Source organism: Apiospora hydei (genome assembly GCF_038363865.1).
Source record: "Apiospora hydei strain CBS 114990 chromosome Unknown utg000004l_segment0_segment0, whole genome shotgun sequence".
In the NCBI taxonomy this organism is placed as follows: Eukaryota; Fungi; Ascomycota; class Sordariomycetes; order Amphisphaeriales; family Apiosporaceae; genus Apiospora; species Apiospora hydei.
The window spans coordinates 3,975,987-3,997,247 of NW_027117363.1; the positions used below are offsets into that span (position 1 = coordinate 3,975,987).

At 53.8% G+C, this 21,261-nt stretch overlaps 4 protein-coding genes across 4 annotated transcripts; 2 read left to right on the plus strand and 2 right to left on the minus strand.

The window, feature by feature from the left end:
• Positions 1 to 776: 776 nt before the first annotated feature.
• On the plus strand, positions 777 to 2,275 carry PG997_003790 (uncharacterized protein; the record flags this gene model as incomplete). The annotated part of the gene is given in 2 exon segments (XM_066808105.1): positions 777 to 1,184; positions 1,196 to 2,275. 2 exon segments carry the CDS (start codon positions 777 to 779, stop codon positions 2,273 to 2,275), a joined length of 1,488 nt encoding a protein of 495 aa, XP_066671723.1.
• Positions 2,276 to 2,784: 509 nt separating this feature from the next.
• On the minus strand, positions 2,785 to 4,564 carry PG997_003791 (uncharacterized protein; the record flags this gene model as incomplete). The annotated part of the gene is made up of 2 exons (XM_066808106.1): positions 2,785 to 4,253; positions 4,396 to 4,564. 2 exons carry the CDS (start codon positions 4,562 to 4,564, stop codon positions 2,785 to 2,787), a joined length of 1,638 nt encoding a protein of 545 aa, XP_066671724.1.
• A 1,770-nt stretch (positions 4,565 to 6,334) lies between these two features.
• Positions 6,335 to 7,682, minus strand: PG997_003792 (glycoside hydrolase family 132 protein; the record flags this gene model as incomplete). The annotated part of the gene is made up of 2 exons (XM_066808107.1): positions 6,335 to 6,379; positions 6,438 to 7,682. 2 exons carry the CDS (start codon positions 7,680 to 7,682, stop codon positions 6,335 to 6,337), a joined length of 1,290 nt encoding a protein of 429 aa, XP_066671725.1.
• Positions 7,683 to 18,121: 10,439 nt separating this feature from the next.
• Positions 18,122 to 20,434, plus strand: PG997_003793 (C2H2 zinc finger protein; the record flags this gene model as incomplete). The annotated part of the gene is made up of 1 exon (XM_066808108.1): positions 18,122 to 20,434. One exon carries the CDS (start codon positions 18,122 to 18,124, stop codon positions 20,432 to 20,434), a length of 2,313 nt encoding a protein of 770 aa, XP_066671726.1.
• Positions 20,435 to 21,261: the final 827 nt, after the last annotated feature.

Consider the following 21,261-nt stretch of genomic DNA (forward strand, 5'->3'; position numbering starts at 1 on the left):
GAAAGAAATGGAAGGGTTCAAGAAAAGAAACCAGATCGATGAGTTGGAAGTTCCCAAAAGATTCAACCCATCCATGCGCTTAGGTTAGCTACTGTTTGACTTTCCCATGCCCCAGGTAGAGTGTGCTACAGTTGGGTAGGCACAGGCTACAGACGATCCTCTCAATCAAATTGACAGACTGCCTGCTGCGTGTTTGTTGCCTGTAGCCACTGGTCCTAACCTACATGTACCTACTACATAGGCTTAGGCGTTTAGGAATTCCGATTTAGCTGGGCGGCCGGGGTGGATCTGGGCGACTTGGGGAGCGAGCGTCTTAGGTAATTCAGATCAATTTGCTCTGGCCTGGCCTGTAGATGGCTTTCCGGCTTGCACCCTCCGTTCAAGAAACCCGAACAGAGAGCCAGCCATACCCATAATTACTGCCACGACCCGGGCTGCTCTTCGAGCAATATACCTGCATTTCATACTTACAACCAGGACGTACACCAGGCACGTCGCTAATCTTACTTGGAAGCACGCTTGGAGACCGGTCCCTTGTACGCCAGCCGAGAGTGTACCAACCACCGCCTCCGGATCCCGTGCTCCTGTGGCGGCGCTGTCATCGCTTTTTTTCTTCTCCGTCTGCATCTTCCTAGTACATCATCCGTACGGCTTGGGGCATTGCCAAGCTACGTCACTCAGTGGCCTGTTGCTTTTCACATTCAAGGCCGGTCAGCACATCGCTTGGCTCTCTCCCACTTCCATCCCCGGTCTGAGTGAGTGGGACAGCTCCCGCCATGGAGCCGGATCCCGCATCGCCATACAGGTTCCGCGTGCCCAAGCCTAACTACTTGCCGCACAATGTTGACGCCGATGAGCCCATCGTCGAGACTCTCAACAGGCCCCTGGACCGTCCGGGCGAGTTTGAAAATTCTCACTACTTCAGCAAGGTGAAGCGTATGGCACATGAGTATGGCATCACAAAACCAAAGGGCTACAATGTCACCTTCCACTACAACCCCAACATGGAGAGGCACCACTTCGGCCAGACACATCCCATGAAGCCCTGGCGTTTAACATTGACCAAGAGTCTCGTCACATCCTATGGCATGAACTTTGCCATGGACAATTACACGGCACGTACCGCCACCTACGAGGAGCTGACCAACTTTCACACCAATGACTATGTAGACTTTCTGGCTACGGTAGCCCCCAGCCTACACCCCTGGATGTGGACAACATGCACCCAGATCTCAAGTTCAACCTGGGCGGTAGTGATTGCCCGCTCTTTGAGGGCCTCTACGACTACTGCTCCATGTCAGCCGGTTCCTCGCTGGATGCGGCAAGGAAGATATGTTCCAAGCAAGCCGATATCGCCATTGCCTGGGGCGGTGGTCTTCATCACGCCAAAAAGTCCGAGGCCTCGGGTTTTTGTTATATCAACGACATTGTCCTGGCTATTCTGCAGCTCTTACGCGTTTACCCTCGTGTTCTCTACATCGACATAGACGTCCATCATGGCGATGGTGTCGAAGAAGCTTTTCTTTCCACCGACAGGGTCATGACGGTATCCTTTCACAAGTACGACCCAAACACGTTTTTCCCCGGTACGGGTGCCCTGGACGACAACGGCCCTAGGAGCGAACACAATCCCGGAGCACACCATGCCCTCAACATCCCTCTCAACGACGGCATCACGGATGAGCAGTACTCCTCGCTCTTTGAGAACGTCATCTCTAGGTGTGTAGAGAAGTTCCGACCCAGCGCTATTGCTCTCCAGTGCGGCGCCGACTCGCTGGCAGGTGACCGCCTGGGAAAGTTCAACCTGCTAGTGGAGGGCCACTCGTCGTGCGTCGAGTATTGCAAGAAGCTCGGCATCCCACTCATCATGTTCGGCGGCGGCGGCTACACGCCGCGCAACGTGGCACGCGCCTGGGCCTACGAAACGGCCGTAGCCATCGGCCAGGACAAGAACATCCCGCACAAGATCCCCGAGCACACGCCCTGGCGCGAGCGCTTCCGCCAGGACACCCTGCTGCCCACCATCGAGCAGATCCTCGGCGAACCGCGTCAGAACCGCAACCCCGAGAAGAAGCTCCGGGACATCGTCCAGCACGTCACCGAGCAGCTCCGGTTCGTCAGCCACGCACCCTCGGTCCAGTACCAGGTCATTCCGCCCGACCTCGGCCCCATCCGCGACGAGGTCGAGCAGCGCCTCAAGGAGGAGGCCGAGATCCACGACGACAATGCGCGCAAACTACGGGAGGAGGCTATGGGTGTGCCGATGGAGATGTAATCTGCTGCAAACTCGCGGCCGTTAGTGTTGATTTTCTTCGGTGGCACGAGATTCAAGAGTTTTCGGCGGTCTGGATCTTGGAATCCATCGTATCGGGAAAGAAGAAACAGTAGAGTACGATCAGCGCTGGCCTTTGGTATGCAACTATTGCATGGTTGGGCTGTTCCCAACTACTTCGTTCGGAAGTCGGATTTGCAACCAACCGGCGCCTGTTGCCAGTCTTAGTCTTGGGAGGGAAAGATATTGCGAGAGGCACTTCATGAATGCCAAAACAATACTATCCACAGGCAATCGGCGAGACGACCTATTTTTATCTAGCTCTGGAACTCACTAAATGAAGGAACAAAAATAAGGAGATGAGAAGAAAGATCATATGGTAGTTGTTTTGTATGTGTCATTCTTCGTGTGGCTATGCAACAACCCCAACGTTACCCCGAAACTAGTAGTCAATTTTATCCTACCGAATTTTTGTTGAACGATAAACGATATGCTGAATAAAAACGCTCAGTTCAATCCCTACCCAGTCTCTCCCCGGCCGCCAGAGCCTTCTTCCTCATCATCCGAGCCTTCCACCCGACGAAGCCGACGAGGGCGGCCCCGATGACGAGGCCCAGCAGCAAGAGCATGACATTGACGGGCACGGGGTCGCCGTGGAAGGTCTCGTGAAAGAGGAAGTCGAGGCCGCTCTGAACAAAGTTGAAGAGGCCCGAGAGGCAGATGATGGTGCCGTAGACGGTTCCGAAGGTGCGGAAGCCGAAGACCTTTGCGCTGTAGTCGGAGACGGCGGTGTAGTAAAAGGGGCGGTAGAGGACAAAGAGCAGGATGTTGGCGTAGGCGGCCCAGGCGTAGGGCAGGACGCCGAGAATGCCGATGGTGGTGGCGACGGAGACGAGCGTGGCGAGGACGGTGACGGTGCGGGTGTGGTCGAGGATGCCGCCGATAAAAGGGATGGAGACGATGCCGCCGAGCGGCAGGGCGAAGTCGAAGAAGTTGTTGATCTCGACGGCCTTTTCGTGCGAGTGGAAGATGGCCTCGTACTGCGGCCGGATCGTTGCGACAAAGTAGTTGATACGCGTCATCTGCACGACGGTGAACAGACAGATGAGCCAGAACCAGAGCGACCAGATCTGGGCCCAGGCGCTGACGCCGTGCATGACGCCCCAGACGCCACTGCGCTCATTCTTGACGCCCTCGCGATGAGCTTGTTTGTCGGTTTCGGGCGTCGAGCCGAGGAGCTCTTCGATTTCGTGGACCACGATCTCGCGGTGCTCGCGATGCTCTTCGCGGAGAAGGGCCGTCTCCTCGTCTACCTGATCGTCTATGGCAATCTCGTCTGGGACATATAGTTCTTCGGGATCAGGGCCCTCGATGTCTTCAATCATCTCACCCACGGTCTTGTACGACTGCGCAGGCAGTATGGTGAACTGCAAAATGATAATCACAACAGGGACAACCAGGTAGGCCAAGAAAAACTTGCCGTGGCCAAACGAACCGCCAGTCTTCTCAAAGATGATCCGGTACACAAGAAACAAAGCACTAGAAGCATCAAAGGCGCCCGTCAGGAGCGCGAGAATGAAGCCCGAGTGGCGCGGGAAGGCATTGGACAGCTGGAATGAAGATATATAGGTGAAGGGACCGCCCAGGGCAAGGAGGAGGTACCCTGGCAGAAACCCATCGAAGGGCAATCTCTTCGCAAAAGACATGACGACGGCACCAAGCGCCAGGAACATGGCCCCGAGGCAGCCGCTTACTCGGGGGCCGAAATGGTCCAGGATAGCACCAACGGGTAATGCAGCCACGTTGGTGGCCACGGCGGCCGTGGTAAACATAAGGTTCAGGCGGATTTCCACGCAAGTGTCTATGCCGTTGCATACATCATGGTACGCACCTTCACGCTTTAAGACTGGCTTTAGAGCAGCGTACCCGAAAACAACACCCGCCGAAAAGAGGCAGTATATCACCGTCACGACCACCTGCACTGCGACGTTGTATCGTCAGTCCTGCGCAAATTTGTACTACCATCAAGTCAGGGTGATTGATATAAGGTGCTTACATATGCGCCGCCACTGTGACACTTCAAAGGCGCCAACGGCTGGGTTCGGTATGTCATCGTCGCGAACGAAGGCCGGGCCCCACGCCTCCGGCAGGGTTGAAGCTGAGCTTCCTGGCCCGCAACGACGCCGCGTAGGAGGAGGCGGAGTCCCGTCGAGGTCGGGGGCGCACCGGCCTCTCGTCGTCGGCCGAAACGCTGAGGAAGGTCTCGAGGGATGCGACTCGGTTCAGAGACATTGCAACAAGTAGAGTCGTAGATACAATATATACAAAAGATGCAAGGGGCCGCAAAGCGAAAGCGATGCGCGTGGTGCGCTGGTCTAGAAGAAGTAGAGAAAAATAGAAGAAGAGGACGACAACGATGATGACGACGACGACAAGAAGAAGAAGAGAAAGAAGTCCGGCAAACGGCGCTTGTTTTCTTGTTCGTGTGCGCCACTCGCCAACAGGCAAACCTCTCCGGACCCCGTGGTGTCTTATACCAACGCCAAGGGGACCAGCTCGGGAGGGAGCGCTGGAGAGCGCTGGAGAGAGCTGGGGGAGGCTTAGCGCTGGCGGGGTAGACTAATGCACAGATGATTAGTCCGACAGTGACGTGAGGATCTCACGTGTAGGGTATGGTTCAGCGCTTGGGATCGGGAGAGACGTTGCTTTTGGCACCGTAGTTCGTCTGGTCTGCAGGCCTAAACCAAAGTGGCGTGGCGCCTGCCGGGGAAGGAAGCTGTTCAAGTCAACGTGGGGTCGAGTAAGGTCGAGGTCTGGAGATGACGGGGTTTTCTTCAGAAGCCCTCCTGTTTTAACTGAGGTACATGTAGGTAAGTGGCAGAAAGGGCAGGCAACCTTATTTTATCCAGTTGGTTCCATTGGCTGGCCTGAAGGTTCCAATTCCGGAGAGCAGTCTTCTCCCAAAAGATAAACCATCCGCGGCTTCCTCAAACCCATGGCCAGCCAAGTCCGGTTGGAAAAGGACTGGATCTTCCTTTTCCTCGTGCTCTCCCTCCTCCATCGTCCGCTTGGCTGACTGCCGAGTCGGAGGTGCAGCTCCACGGTGGACGGAGGCGTGAAAGAAAGAAAAAACCGATCCATGCTGATGCAATGCAAATGCAGCAGGGAACGGAACCCAACAAGGCAAGACGGTTAAGGCAAAAATTGGGTGTTGCATTTTGCGACTCCATCAAGCCACATGACAAGTCGGACTCATACAAGGTTGGCTGGCTGGCTGGCTGGCTGGGAATCCTTCAATGCTGTCGCAGTCGCACGCGCATACTGACACCGCTGCAATCTTACCTGTCTGCATCCATTGTAATCAGTCAGTGACACAACCCGTACATGCAGGTTCATCATGGGCGATGTGATACAGCGACAGCGCAATCAACGGGTGACTTACTTCGGTGTTACTTGTGCATCAACCAGATCCAATGGCTACCAATCAGAAGGATATTTCATTAGTGCCAGCCATCGTCGTTACTCGTACATACTTGATCACATTCTTAGACGGACACAAGGAAAGGTCCAGGGTGAAATCCAACTTATTCAACAGCAGACAAACAACAAATAGCTTCGAAAGGCCCTGATCTGCGAAACACAACAAGTAGATCGACCGCAGCCCCTCACTCACACAGCGCGACCGACAAAAGAAAGCAGACTCGGATTGCAGTGCATTTTGACCTTTTCCCCCGTCCACATCTGGTAGCCACTACCCAACCCTCTCGTCGTCAAACTCGTGTTCTCCTCACCCGGCTTCCAGATCGTATCGAGGCCACCGTAATCGTCGTCAACTCCTTGTACAATATCGAGGGTCATCTTCCCCGCCCTCTTCTATAGACATTACTCCGCATTAGTGGCCAGGTCTGCCGTGCCGTTCCTATCATAGCCGGCGTTCGTAACGTGGCGTCGACGCGTGCGGTAGACGTCAATAGATATTGATTAGAAGTCAAATATAGAACCGAAAGGGTAACGCGAAAGGCGTCCATATATTTTCCACTGGGATCTCTCCTGCAGATCCCCCTAGTAGTATTCAACCACGACATTGGCGCCCTCCTTGTAGGCCGTCTATCTTCTGCGTTAGCACGTGTCCATATGAGCGCACATTATAGAGGGCGGTACTTACGGTGCAGCCATCCTTGGTCTCCTTGCCGTTGGTGTAGTAAACACCATTCTCAAGCACGCACTTCTCGGTGACGTCTCCGGTAATCCTGATGTTGAAGTCCAACTTGGCAAACGAGGTGGGCGCGTTGGGGAAGATAGACAAGTAGGTGTTGCCATCACGAGACTGGCCGACACCAAGGTTGGTGGGCGCCCAGTTGCCGGCCGAATCGGGGTTGGTGGGGCTGGTCCAGACGCAAGCATCCTCGACAGCAACACCCGAGGGGTTGATGTAGTACTGCAGCGTGGTGTCCTTGCCCTCCCAAGTGTAGTAGTCGGCGGACTTGATGTTGGCCAGCATGGCGGTTGCGCCTCCATCAGCCCAAGTAGGAACGATCATGTTCTCGGTTCCCGGGTAGTCAGTACGGCATGTAGCAACTCCCTTGCTGAGGCTGTTCTTGATCGTGACGAATCCAGCATTCTCCTCGCACAGAGTCTTCTTCTCGGGTTGGGTCATGTAGAGCTTTCCGTTGAGGCAGTGAAGACCGCCGACAGATTGGCCAGTCAGACCCTGCTCCACGGGCCATTGTGTCTTGACGTATCCAGCGGGGCAGGCGTACGAGCAGAAGGAATCGTCTTCACAGCCCTCGCCCTTGATCGCGGTAATGATGTTGGCGATCTTCATGCCGGCCTTGAAAGTCGGGACCTTCTGAACGGCAGTGAATCCCTTGATTCCGGCCCAGGGAACGGACACGGCGCCGTACTTCTCCAGAGACTCCCATTCACAAGGAAGCTCTCCGTCAGGGAAGTCAGCATGCAGACCACTGCCACCTGAGCCTGAGGAGCCGCTGCTGCTAGACTTGGCAGGCGGCGGCGGGGTCGATGAAGTCGGGGTGGGCTCGGGCGTGGGGGTAGAAGTGGTTGTGGGCTCGGGCTTCTGGAAGAACTGAGCCATAATCTTCTTCTCGGTCGTCGGTGTGGGCGAGGGCGGGGGAGGAGGGACGAAAGTAGGGGTGCTCTCTCCGACAACAATGAAGAGACCCTTGTCAATGCCGGCCTTGGCCTCCTCGGGGGTGACTACCTTGTCGCCCATGACATAGGCGGTCTCGGTGGCAGCCACGACGGTGGTAACGACATCGCCGCGCTTCGCAACATTCTCAACGGGGGATGCGCCGACCCTCTTTTGGTGGAAGCGGCCGTGGCCGTGGTTGTGAGGCTGAGCAGAAGCCAGGGTCGCCGCGAGGGCGAGGTTCAAGATGGTGGTCTTCATGACGACTCTATTTGCGACTTTGCGAATAACAAAGCTGAGACGGTACAGCCGGGAAGACGATTTATAGTTATATCGTGTAAAGCCGCTTGTTCCTGCTGGGACGGTTAGTTGATCCGTCGTAGCAATAGTGGCGGGTCGCATAGTCGATCTTTGAAGGGAGTCCAATATAAAGAACAAAGCATTCGTGAGAATGGGCGTTGTTGTTCGCGAGACGAGACAAGGCAGGAAGGCGCTGGACGTATGCCTCTATATTTATCTCTCTCGCACACTCTCTCACTCTGAACTCACCTGGACTATACCGACTGGGTGGATGCGACGGATTGGGTTTGCGGGATTAGACTTTAGTATAGTTGTTTGTTGATTCAGGTGCTTATTCAGCGGTAGAACGAGTGACTTCGTAAGTTGGGGTTCCAAAAGAATGTGGTAGAGGTCAAGAGACTCTCAGTTGGCTGGACAAAAAACGACGCGGCGCGATACTGCGAATAGGGTCGAAAGGAGCGTGAGGGAGAAAGGGAAGCGGAGGGGGAGAGGGAGGACGCGGGAAGTTGGATGGCAGCATAGTCTAGTAGTCCGTCACTAACACGGGGATGAGATGGGATGGGGATTGGCAGTCAGTCCTCAGTAGGTTACCTACTTTCCTACCTACTTGCCTACCTAGGTACTATGCAGGTAGGTCAGCCCAGCCAAGCCAAGCTAGTCTGCTACAGTAGTAGTAGTTCCTTGCTCTGACTAGTGCCTGACTATCCCATCTGGAGACAAGACTGGAGAGCAGTACCTGGGCCTGCGACTAACCCTTGCTTCGACCAACCGATGCCCGTTCTGCTTCTATGTACCTTCATACATAGTGCCCAGCGACCACTAATAATGGAAGGCCCCGTCCGATGGATGCCCGCGCCAGTGCGCTGCGCGCATCTCTCTCATCTGGCCCCGGGGATTGGAGGTGGGCTCATGTTGCAGTGCTACGGATTCAGGTACGCGAAGGGCCTAGGTATTGGATTGTAGGAGGTAGGAGGAGGGGGACATTCGTCGGTTTTGATTATGCAGTTATTAGTTATCGCTCTTGCGTTACACCGTGTTCCCCTCTCACAGGAGATTGGTTGGACATTGCATTGAAGGCATCGGCAGGTGGCAGGAGTAGTAGCTAAGCGGCAGCAGCAGCAGCAGCAGGCCGTGCCGTCCATGTCCATGTCCATGTCGATTCAAGGGAGGCTACTTCAGGCAAGGGTGGGCACATCATCACATTGAAGGGGTGGCGAGCAGGAACGCATGTTGTTTGGGGGTTGTCGATATTAGTAACATTGGAACACTGGCACTGGCATGCAGCAGGCGGCATGGCATGGCGCGCTACTGCAGGAACAGCAACCGCCTTTAGCTCGAAAAGCTCGAAATCCCACCATCCCAGGTTCTGCCCAGGCCTCATTACGCCAGCAGATTGGGGCTTGGGCGTCCAGAAACGGGGCGCCGTCGGTTGCGGTCTGGTTCAAAGGGGAAACTGGCGAAATTACTCATTTCAATTCGAATAATTGCCCGCACGCGCACACCATCCAGAAACCATCCACGCTGATCGGAGCCAAGAGGAGGAGGGAGAGGAGAGAGGAGGAGAGGGCCATCACCTTGTTCAGTGGACTGAGCCCCGTCCAATTCTGGGTCAATTCTGGGCCAATTCTGGCCCTGGTCCCTCCACCTCCATGGCTCCATCGCCTCTCCATCTCTTCCATCGTGCGATCGGCAATCCTTTTTTTCCCCTTCTTCTCTGATGCGAGATCGTTGCGGCACAGAAGAACACCAATCGAAGAAGCAAATGCCAGCCGGCAACTACGGTCGCAAAGCAACGCAACGCAAAACCAACCGGCATCGTCTTTCCGAGCGCTTGCTCACTTTTTTCTGTCGCCCATATCAAACGAGATTGTGGCCAAGCCAGTCGCAAACAACTATCGTCGTGGGCGCTTCTGGCGCGCTCTAGCTAATGGGTAGCTCATTCACCTCTCTCGCCTACGGGCAAGCCAAGCAACTTAGGACCCGTACTATCAATTATGCCAGCTATAGCACGGGAGATGACTCCAAGTTTAGAAGAGTCCCGTCCGAACGCCCCGAAGTTGCCATGATTTGGGCCTTGGCATCCGACACCCAGATCTGCTGGGCCGCAGCCAGGTAACGGCAGGCCTCCGGTGCATCTCGACTTGCCCCCTTTTTTCCGCGGTAGAACGATTTAACTGGTATTGGTTGTTTCTAGGCTGGAATTGTCGGGTATTAACTCCATTCCTGCCGCGATATCGCATCATCTATCTTTCGTTCCAGTCGCCGGTGGCCTATGGACGCCTAGATTGATTGAAACTATAAGAAATGCATGTATTCCAGTGGTGCGTGTGTCTCTCTCCTAGACGGCGGTTAAACAGGATACTACTGCTGTATAGTCAAGTACCTAGAGTACAGCCGCTCAAGCAATAGACCGACTGTGACTGGTCTGTAGCACCACCGGCCGTGCCGCATGACCCAACTGTGTCAAAACTTCGGGCTCATGAAAATCCCGTTTGGACTGCGAAAAGTGTGAAAATGGCCCGACTTGTTCGGTAAGTACCCAACTTTAGGTAACACCAATATCATTGGAGACTTACCGCCTTGCTGTGGGCGGTCAAGGCTCGAAGGGACGGGGGGACACAGGGACATGCATGTTCATGCGGCATGCCTGGCATGTAAATACTCCCACACTCCCGCTTTCGTGATTTGTGTGCCTTGCTTGGTTCGTCCGGTAGCGTCAATGTTTCAAATTTGTTCCCCACAGCTGACATGATCCCATTGTCGTGAGAGTGAGAGTGAGAGTGAAGCCACACGGCCCTAACAGAGATGTGTACGTGTAGTCAGCCCTCCGTCGGCCCAGGTAAGGCAACGTCAGCTTCATTTTGTCGCCATCCTCGTCCGTTTATTAGCATCGTTGCCTCCTTGGAAGCAGGGCCAGGAGCAAACAGGCGCCCTGTGCAGGGAATCAAACATACTTACTTACATATATGGGTACTACTCTCCCGCCCCGTGCTTTCTGGGTGCCCATCGCTGATCGCCGACCGTTATCTGTTACGGTTCTGCGGAGAACTCCTGGTCAAAACTTGGTTCAGGCCCCGTCTCGACCTTCATGCAACATCGAGGCAGATTCGCAGGTTCCACACTGCACAACATCCAAGATGGATGCATTAGAGTCCATGTTGTGTTGTCCAAGCAGACGTGCCAGTGCGCTACAGTCTCCACCACACACACAACACACATACACATGCACACACACATTCAAAGTCCTGGGTTTTGACTATGGCTGTCTATTTTATTGGAGGTTGGTACTCTTCGATTTAGGCCAACTGTTGCTGGGGCGGCGTCGCGACTCGTGCGCACGCCATGGATGTCGGCTATCTCATTCGGCTCGACCTGCTCAGCAACCGGACTTTGTTTCGGGACACCGGAAATCGCTCAGCAAGCACGCCCGGCTGGCTCGGGTCCTGGTGTATGAATTGGACCTTGCCGCTCCGTCCGCCTGGTATAGATGCCTCCAGGGCTAGAGCGATTGTCCGGACGAAATCAGCCCTCGGCCTTGGTGACACTATTACCTGCACTCAATGTCCGATGAACAGCCTGCCTACCTTGAGTTGTAGGGTTGGTTCCTCGACCATGATTGCTTGTGGGCCTGGGTTTGTATTGGGTTCATAATATATATGTAGGCCCTTCTACTGACAATGGTATTTCCGAGGTTATCGTGGTAGTCCTATCCCGAGTCTACATACCACTGAAGAGGCACGATACTCACTCTTGTCTGGGCGTAGCTGCAACATCTATAACCAGATGAGTGTCCCCCATACTTAGTTACGTTACCTGATATCCTTGGATGGGTGTCCTTTTTATGGATATTCGTGGTTTTTGCTTGTTACATTCTTGCTTCTAGACTTGTATTGCTCACATTCCACCTATCGAACGGCTCGCCTCCATCTAAGCGTCAACGGAGGCCAAGCCATGGGTGGCGCACAAACACGTCTACGAGTGCTTCGTGCCCTCCTAGGGACTGTCTAGCCACTGATATGTTGCGTGGGGCTGTCAGGATCTTTCAGTAATTTGAAGATGGGGAGGCTCGTCCTGTGTCGAGCTCGCATGTCTGAGCACTTCTCTCCTTTCATTACCTTGCCTGATGCTATCGAGGTACGAGATAGCGAGTTACAACCCCAAGTTAGGGAGGACTATGTTCGTTGCTCGCTCCAATTAGCCTGCGAAGGGACCTGGACATGTCAAAATACGACGACACTGAAGTATCATTTGGTGTACAATGCGCTCAAAGGTAATGAGAGTGTGGCCTGAGACATTGAATGCAACTTACGTCGGACGAATAACAACAGTACAGTATTGCTGGCTGAGTGGGATGATGCCGTCGTCTGGTAATGTACTAAATGTGGCGAGATATATCTCCACGAACAGTGGGTAGCCGCGCGCATACTAGCATGGGACGTTTTCCTATGTCTGTATTATACTAAGGAGCAACGGCCTTATATAGGCATCATGGAAGTCGTGACTTCTAATATAGTAAGGGCGAGGCTATTCCGGGTTCTTGGCGTCTGGCACTCAACCGGAGGCAGCATATCTCCGAGTCTCGTGAAGGTGGGTAGGCCGTATGAAACGTCTTCGTCGAGATTCTATCGTGACCCAGGTAGTAAGGTGATTCGATACTCGCTCGATCACGTGGGTTACCTAGTGTATGGAACCCGAGCAGCTGACGCGGTTGGTATCGATGTCAGACCATGCCCATGCGAGTCTGAGCCTGCCCGTACTATTATGCCTTCGACCGAACCACTGCTTAAAATAAACCGGCCTCGGGCACTCAGAGGTCCAAAGTCATTCAAGGTGATGACTACATGCGTATAGAGTATTTGTAAACTGGGCAATTTTTTCTGACTGCGAAACGTGTTCTCTGATCATCAAGCTCGTCTACGTTGCTCTGAATCTGGCCCAGGGGCTTTGACCGAATGGTACTTGAAGGGTTGTTATATGAAGAAACCGGGTAGAACTCACTACCACTTGCCGGAAGGAGGACTGTTTCTGAATGTATTGCCCAGGGTGGCTTGTGTGCTTCACACTTTAGCTTATTGCAGATGAAGTATAACAAAGGCGCCTTTCAGTGACCAGGACATTTACACATGGAGGGTCGCTCTTGGGTATAGAGCTGCCATCAAGTAACTCCCTCGGGGAAAACATGAGTCTGGACTCTTTCGCTGCAAAGGGAACAGTCGATGGTATGTTGGTAAAACAGCAATCAATATGATACCACTCATAACCAGGAACCCGGGCTCCGAGGTGGCAAAGCTCATGGTCCCCAGTGAGCTCCTGAAAGGCGAAGTTGAAATACTGCCCGAAGCATACGTCGTCTGGTTTAAACTAGGACGCATGGCCACTTTGTTATGAACCTGCGTCCCCGATGCCGCAACGCCCGTTGTCATCTAGCTTACCTGCTCCCCAGGCATGAGAGCAGATAGGCACATACAGGCTGGTATCAGGTCCTGAGGTATAAGACGGCTATCGATGACAAGCAGTCCACTTTGGCTTGCGATGGAGCTCGTTCATATGCTGTACTGAACCGCAGAACATCGAAAGACCTGGACAACTCAACATCATTATCAGTAGGAGAGAAGCGCGACCGCTGTAAATCTTGCATACGCAATAGGGGGTGGGAGTCATGACTCCTGTCCAATTTCAAAGTAGTTCAAAGTCTGACTTGCTGTCTATGACACTGTATGTTTACGGAAGTACCATCCATGATCCTTGGGTCGAACGGCCAAGCCAGCCGGTAGCCAGTGTATCGAAAGATGCTTGTATGATCCCCAATCATCATGTCTATGACCTTATTGAATCAACAAGATGCCGCAATCATGATAACTAGGTATTAAATGCAAGGGGAACTTGCCATTGCTGGCCGCTCTGCGCATCTGTTGTGGCTCGTACGATGGTTTCTTGTATTTTGCGAGGAGCAGAAAAGACCAAACACTGCCAGCACCACTTGGGGACAAAGAAGAGAATTATCGTGTCCTATGTCAAGCATCGCAACTTTGTATAATTATGGTGGCTATCCCCAGTACATGAGAGGTGTAAATGCGACTCACTGAAGCCACTACCCGTCAGACTACCGCAGTCAAGAATGCGTAGCATCGCCGACGCATTTCTTTAGCCACATGTATAACTGCGTCGAGGTACACCGAATTTACCAAATACTGTGTCTACTCTACGGTAATAGTCTTGGAGTCTAATGAACGGTCCCAGCCTGTTATCACGAGGCATGTGGGCATGGCATCCTATCAGCCTCAAGGCCGGTTGCGCAGCCATCCGTGGCTGTGTCTTGCCTGGCTGGGCAGGTAACGAACACCCTCATCACGTATCCCGTATTCAGAGCAAAGTTAAAAATGACGTTGGGCCGTACGCCCAACCGACAAAGGCCATGACCCCAGGCGCTTTCAAACCAACGTAGTAGTGGGTGTGTGCTGACTGTTGACTCCCGGCCAGCCGGTGTACAGCGGCCATGACGGACCACATAAAAACCATCTGTCGGCCCCAGCAAGATGCAGATGCAAATGTGATGCACTAACCTCAGGGCAGTGTGGCTCTGCATTGGGTGGGGAGCTGAGCCTCCGGCCGTGTGTGTGGCACAATGAGACCTACTCGGCATACGTACTTCTTGTATCTTTTCTTTTGAGCTGAATCGGGCCATATCCATAGCGAATGAACATGCGTTAAACATGCAATTGGAGTCTCGAGACGACCCATCCATCCGCGAGTCAGCGGGCAATGTCTGCTGGGATTTCATATGCACACTTGGGTAGAGAACTCATACAACACAGCCTGGCTATGTCGCCCGCCCACCTGGCAGTTAGCATGCAAGGCCGACCTTCCTCGACAGTGCAGAGTGCACTTGGCGACAATGCCACCGACTAGATAAAATAGCGGTGGCTGGTGCAGAGCGGCATTTCTTCCTTGTACATATTAGTCGATACAGAATCCCGATGCAGAACTCGATGCGGAGCAACTTGGCTTGTTTGGGGTCCATAGTAAGAACTAAAGAACGACTCTGGACGGATTGGGATGTGCTGGGAGGAGACGCCGGCGGCGCTACAGCTCCTGAACGGCCATGGCCCCCCCTACCCAAGCATTTTGAATCCTGGGGGCCTGCATCCGGCACCTGGCGGGAGATCTTTACAGTACATGCGAGGGAGAAAGGAAGGAGGAAGAAAAAAAAGACAGACTGGGCAGATCGAGATGGCGCGGGATGACGCATGTCACACCACCATCCGACGACCTCATCGAGCATGAGCATGAGCATGAGCATCAATGTTCGTCGGGAGCCTACGATCCCATTGGGGGTTGAGGGCTAGGAAACCTCGCCTCTGCCCTATACATAATGTATTGATGCGATTGAGCAGCCGGCAATGACATGACCGCGCTGACTGCCCGGCACTACATACATGCAGGTTAGGACTTGACGCATTCCGTGGAGCGGCGTATCTACGTCAGCGGGGGAGGCTGCTCCCAAGGCCGGGCAGGGGTGTCGGACAATCTAACGGCGCTTCTGATTGGCTTGGGTGTTTACCAGTGGCTTGAACAGTAGGTACCTACTGCATGTAGCCATCGTCCGCGCTCTTCTCATGGCTCAAAAACCGGATGCCACCAAAGTTTATTGCCTAGATGTATGCGGCCAGGGACGGACAAGCTCTATCGGGTATCCCGTATCTGTTGGGAATCTTTGGAATCCTCGTCGGGCAACAGAAACTACAACGATTGATAGGGCTGCCGCAACGGTGCAGAGGAGGAACAGCTGTAGTCAGGTTCCTCCCAGTTCCACAGTAGGTGTGCGATTTGGCACACTGACGATGGGCGTTGCGTGGTCAACAGTGGTCGAAACTCTTGCGCATCATCGACCTCTTCCTCTGCCTTGCATGCCTAGGTACAGTATTCGATCGATCGAAGCTAAGGCGCATTTTCTGTCCGGGGAGATGATCAACAGTCAAGAAGTGCCATTGATGAAATGCCTAGCCTCCATCTCCCATAAGTGGGCCCAGTCAGCAATACTTAACGCATATACGTATTGGGGGTTCACCAAACGATTCCAACGACCTGGCTAGGAAATACATATCATATGCCAACAGATACGATTGTAGGTAGGCGGCTAGCTGCAAAGCGGCACATATGTGTTTGCAATGAAGCCACAAGGCTACCAGCTACCAGCTACCAGCTATGGCTTAAGCCCCAGAGCGGCCGCCCAAGAGCTGGCCGACCGACCTTGAAGATGTCATTGGCGATGGGCATCAGCCACTCCCATCTTTTCGCATGCAGCAGAGTCGGGCCTCCCTAGCTCCTACGAGGCCGCTCGGCTACCGCGATGTAACTTCTACGGTGAACATCACATTATTCTTGGCATGGCTGCTTGGTTTCATCACTTGACAAAGTCCCGAGAGGAAATGCAATGGGCAGGCAGCAAAGATTACACAGCCACTTCCCACCTCAGCTCTCCTCTCGTTTGGGTGCACTGGCAGACTGGCAGCTGCTGCTGCTGTGATGCCGGGCAGTTGCGATTAACTTCTGTAAGAGTGGCCGCCGATCTTCTCACCTCTCTCAACCTTGCTACGTCAACGCTGTCTTGGTAAACTCGCCTCCCTTCTGAGGCCATGGAATCCATACACATCTACATTATCAGCAGGCCAACTGCTTAGGACCGAGTCTTGGACGCGTTCACCATGTCGAAGCTGGCAGCTGGGTTGCTGGTACTTGCTGCACAGGTCGCCCATCTGCAAGTAAGCGCAGGTAATTTGTCGCTTACGCCAACCAACTGACGGACCGACTACAGACCATGGTGACAGTTCTTGACCGCCGTCCCTACCGATACAGCCCTACAAACAGAGAGCGCAAGAGAGGACCTCATCCTTGACACAAGGTTAGGTGCTTGAAACGCCTGAAGCCGTGTCCTGAAGCCGTGTAGGGGTGGTAAGAGTGCAAGCAAGCAAGTACATACTTGCCTTATTAGCAACCCCTGCCCATGAAATTCTTGCTTGCATCCATCCGGGGGTGCGTTACGGGCAATAAAGTACCTTTTGTTTCGCAGCAGCCTGCCTGCAGCGACGAGGGGAGCCACACGCTATTGAATCGATCAATCCACTTTCTTTGCCAAAGTTTTGGCAAGACATCATTTTACTTGGCAAACGCTCGCTCACTCTCTCGACATCAAATACCTATCTACCTTAGGTAAGTATGTAAGATGTATGTACATACCTCATTTGATTGATGGACTTTTGTCGCAGCAAGTATCAATGCTGGATGATGCGCGTACCTAGGTACTACTACTCGGTAATATATCGATTAAACCAGTTGACTGTGCTTGATCTGAGTAGGAGGTATGTAGGGAGGCCGGCATATAAATGATATAGCCAGCTGCATACTCACAAGGACTCATGTATTGATCAGAACTGGTGACGGGGGAATCAACACATAACACACACCACAAACAGAGGGACGCTCGTGAATGCTGATACATCAATTCGCCAGTTGAGTACATGTACATCACACTACCCAAGGTATTGGCCAGCATACTTCATATGTACCGTAGTTGGCACCAAGGACGACAGTCGATAGGTGACAGGACAGGCCAAAAAGTAAGCGAACGCCACGAAGCGGCCGGCCTTCGCCTCAACCTTGCTGGGATCAATCGAGTAGGCAAGATGTAGGTAGGTACATCGAATACAATGCGTCTGGGAAGTACCTGCTCCTGTTCCCCATCTCACATCCTGGGACCCGTCAGACCCTCCCGCCAGTCTTAGTCCTGCCAGTCTGACGCTGCTTGCTCGACCTGACCCAAAGCAGAGGACGGACGCCAGGCCCAGCGCCCAGCTTGGAGGCACAGGCACAGGGAACGAGAAGAGGAAAAAAAGAGGGCCCTTTGCCTTTGCGTTGCACCACCACACCTGTCTTTCCCACCCCAAGCACTTTTTTCCTGCTCAACCACACTCTGTTCCTTCTGCGGCTCAGTTCCCGTCACTCTCGCCATTCACCACCCATGGTCGTTGAAGGCAACACCGACTAGATACTGGTTGTTTTCCTCACTCTAGACTGTCCTTTCGACGTGCTTAACCCGATCGCCACTGCATCCACGGCCTTCTCTGCTCATTGCCCTCCTTTTCTTCCCGTTTTCTTCCCGAAACAGCCCACCAGTCTCTACCTTGGACGTGGCACACCACAATTCCGTCCACCATCAACCTCATTTACAAAGCCACGGTCTTCAGCCACACGCTTCCCAGCCTTGTCTTATCCGGGTTCGACGATGCTTCGTTGATGCGCCGGACCATTGAACTGGACTTTGTGAAGTCGTCGCTGCCGATTTAATTGTAGGATCTCAATCGCCTCTTTCTGGTCTGCCTTTCAACCCCCTCCAAGCTCCCATGGCGTCGGAGAAGGGTCCAGTCGCGACCGAAGCACCGCCGCTTCCTGCTTCTACCATCTCCGAACCCGCCATCCAACACGATCCTTTCTCCGTTGAGTCGCTGCAGGCTGACGCGACTCGCGCGACAGCTTCTTTGAAGCGCGCCCGGGAAACCACGCCCACATCGCCCTCGTCTGTTTTCACCTCTCACCTTGGTTCCGACCTGTCGCCATCCAAAGCTGCTAGGCTGATTGGTCTGACTTCGAGACATTCTCCAGCCCCTTTGACCGGCGCTGCCGCCCTCGAAGACGAGAAACGAAGGCGCGAGGAGGAATACAGACAGCAGGTCTCGGGTGCCAGCGAAAACCCAGCCTACAGGGTGCAATCGGAGCTCATGTCTGCCAGCGCGCTTGCCATGAGCCGGCCGCAGGACGCACCTGTGACGAATGATGCACACCCGGACGAACAGATAATCGATCACCAAGGTGACGATTCGATTCCACCTCAGACAGGAGGCGACATGGATCAACCGGAGCAGGCCGAACAGCCAGACCATGTTGAGCAACCGGTGCTTCCGGAACACGCCGAACACAATGAGCACACAGAGCTTGCGGAGGAGCATGTAGGTCATACAGATCACGCAGACCACGCAGGCCATGCAGAGCACATGGAGCATCCCGAGCACACCGAGCACCCTGAGCACCCTGAACACATGATGCATACGGAGCCTACAGAACACATGGGACACGCAGAGCATGCGGAGCACCCTGGCCATGTAGAGCATGTAGATCATGTAGAGCACATGGAGCACAGGAGCGATGTTGCCGCCGAGCAGGCCGCAAATTTGGCTGCTCTGAGCAACAACGCAGCTCATGTCACTGCTAGTCCAGGTCCTATGGACATTGATGGACGAGGCGACCGAGCAGGATATGCGCCGCAGCCTCAGGCCCAGATGGAGGACAAGTCAAATCCTACGTCCTTGTCGTATCCTGGCATGGTCCCTCCATCAGCTGCGATGCCTGCCCCTCCACGCACGATGAGCATGCCTATGACGCCCAATCAGCCAGGTGGCCCCAAATCGCCAAATTCAAAGAAGCACAAGTGCCCCTACTGCGAAACCGAGTTCACCCGTCACCATAACCTTAAGAGCCACTTATTGACGCATAGCCAAGAAAAGCCTTTTGTTTGTCCAACTTGTCAGATGCGCTTCCGGCGTTTACACGATCTGAAGCGTCACGGTAAGCTGCACACGGGTGAGAAGCCGCACGTGTGCCCCAAGTGCGACCGCAAGTTTGCACGTGGCGATGCTTTGGCACGACATAGTAAGGGTCCTGGTGGTTGTGTTAGTCGCCGGGGCAGCCTCGGTTTCGAGACAGAGGATTACAGTCATCTTGATGTGGACGATTCCACCATGACAGGCGTCGTCTATGAAAACCCCAATGAGGCCGATATGACAGAAGAGGAGCGTCGGCGGTTGAGCATGTCTGGGATGAAGGCTCCACACGTTCAAGGTAATGAAGCTGAACCCCATGAATCTTTGCATCATTTACGAACATATTCCCCTCCAGGTACCTCTACCGGGCGATTGTACCCGCCCAACGTGGAGCGCGGTTCGAATGCGCCGCACGCGGCGAACGCAAGCATATCCTCCATGCCTTCGAGTGGCCCGAACTCTATGTATGCGCAAAGCGGCATGACGGAAAGCCCGAAGCCGCTCAGCCCCGGTCTTCAGCCACATGATGGCAGTGTTGCGCGTCAGCGTTCCCCGAGTCTCACGACACAATTCCAGCAGCAGCAGTTTGGCCGCCAACAGGCAGACCGTCAGACTTCATCAGGTTCGTCGTCACTACCGTCCTACCCTGAAGCTCTAGTTGCTCAACTCGTATCAGTTTCCGGGTTTCCTTCTAGCGATGGCCATTACGCGGCAGCTGGCCAAGCTGGCGCCCCTGGCGGTATCTCCTCCGCCCAGGCTGCCTCTGCGGCCGTTGGGCAGTCCAACATTGGTGCTGCCTCTGCTGGTGCCCAAGCTGTATCATCTACTGCGGCGAGTCAGAATGGTGGCAGTGGTGACAGCACAAGCAACAACATCTTTGCGACCGACCAAGGGATCTGGGCATACATCCATAGTTTGGAGGAAAGACTCACAGAAACCAACACCCGGGTCAGTATACTGGAGCAGTCGGAGAAAAACCACAAGGAAGACTTTGGACACCTCATGGATGAGGTAGTATCTTTAAGGAAACAGCTGGAGATGAAGGAGGAAGCGCCGGCCCCGAAACTATCATCTGACCGAGGAGCTTCCTTGATCGGCAGCACAGCAGCATGCTTCTAGTATGACGAAGGTCTTGCACGGGTTACGACTGTCTTTTGTCGTTGCGTTAGCGGAATTTCTAGTTGTATTGTGCATCGGATGGGAGCCGGGGTTTAATTCTTCGCCATCGTTTGTTCCCATTGAATGGTTTGGTTGCCGGGACACTGCGGAGGAGGCGTTCAGGGGTTACGGTGGTTGTGATGTGATCACCCTTATTCCCCAAAAGTTGATTTTCTTTGAACTGGGCGGGTTCGCATTTTGCTCTTGGTCTTTCGTTCTCTGTTATTTTCAAGCCGTTTGCGCATGGCTCACGGTGTCACATTTCGGCTGCGCTTTGGACGGCGTAGGGGACAAACACTACATCATATCATAGTTCTCACGACAACAGTAACCAGTGCTGGCCTTGTGTATTATATAGGCTGCAGATAGATTGCCTCGTGGCAGGACAAAAGAGGTTCTACGCGTTCGCTCCCAATATTGTCACTGGCCCGTACACATGCATGCAAATGAGTGACTCGGTGATGGTGGATGGAGTGCACCTCTTTGAAGTATTTGTCTGCGATGCCAAACATAGGGAGTAAAGAAATAGACCCTTGGCTTTGTGCAGTTGGTTTATGCATGTACATAAGTAAGTGAATGCAGAGCCAAGCATTTCTATGAGCATTGAGTTGTAGAGTGGTGATGTACACACATGCAAGTAACCTGACTGAGAATTCCTTATGTCAGCAGACCGAAGTTCATCCGCATGCCCATTGGCCAGCTTTGCCCCGCCTACAGTGGGTCCGTGGCCAGCCCCCATTTCCACCCACTGCACCAGATTCTCCCCCCGGCCTAAAAGGAAAAGGGCA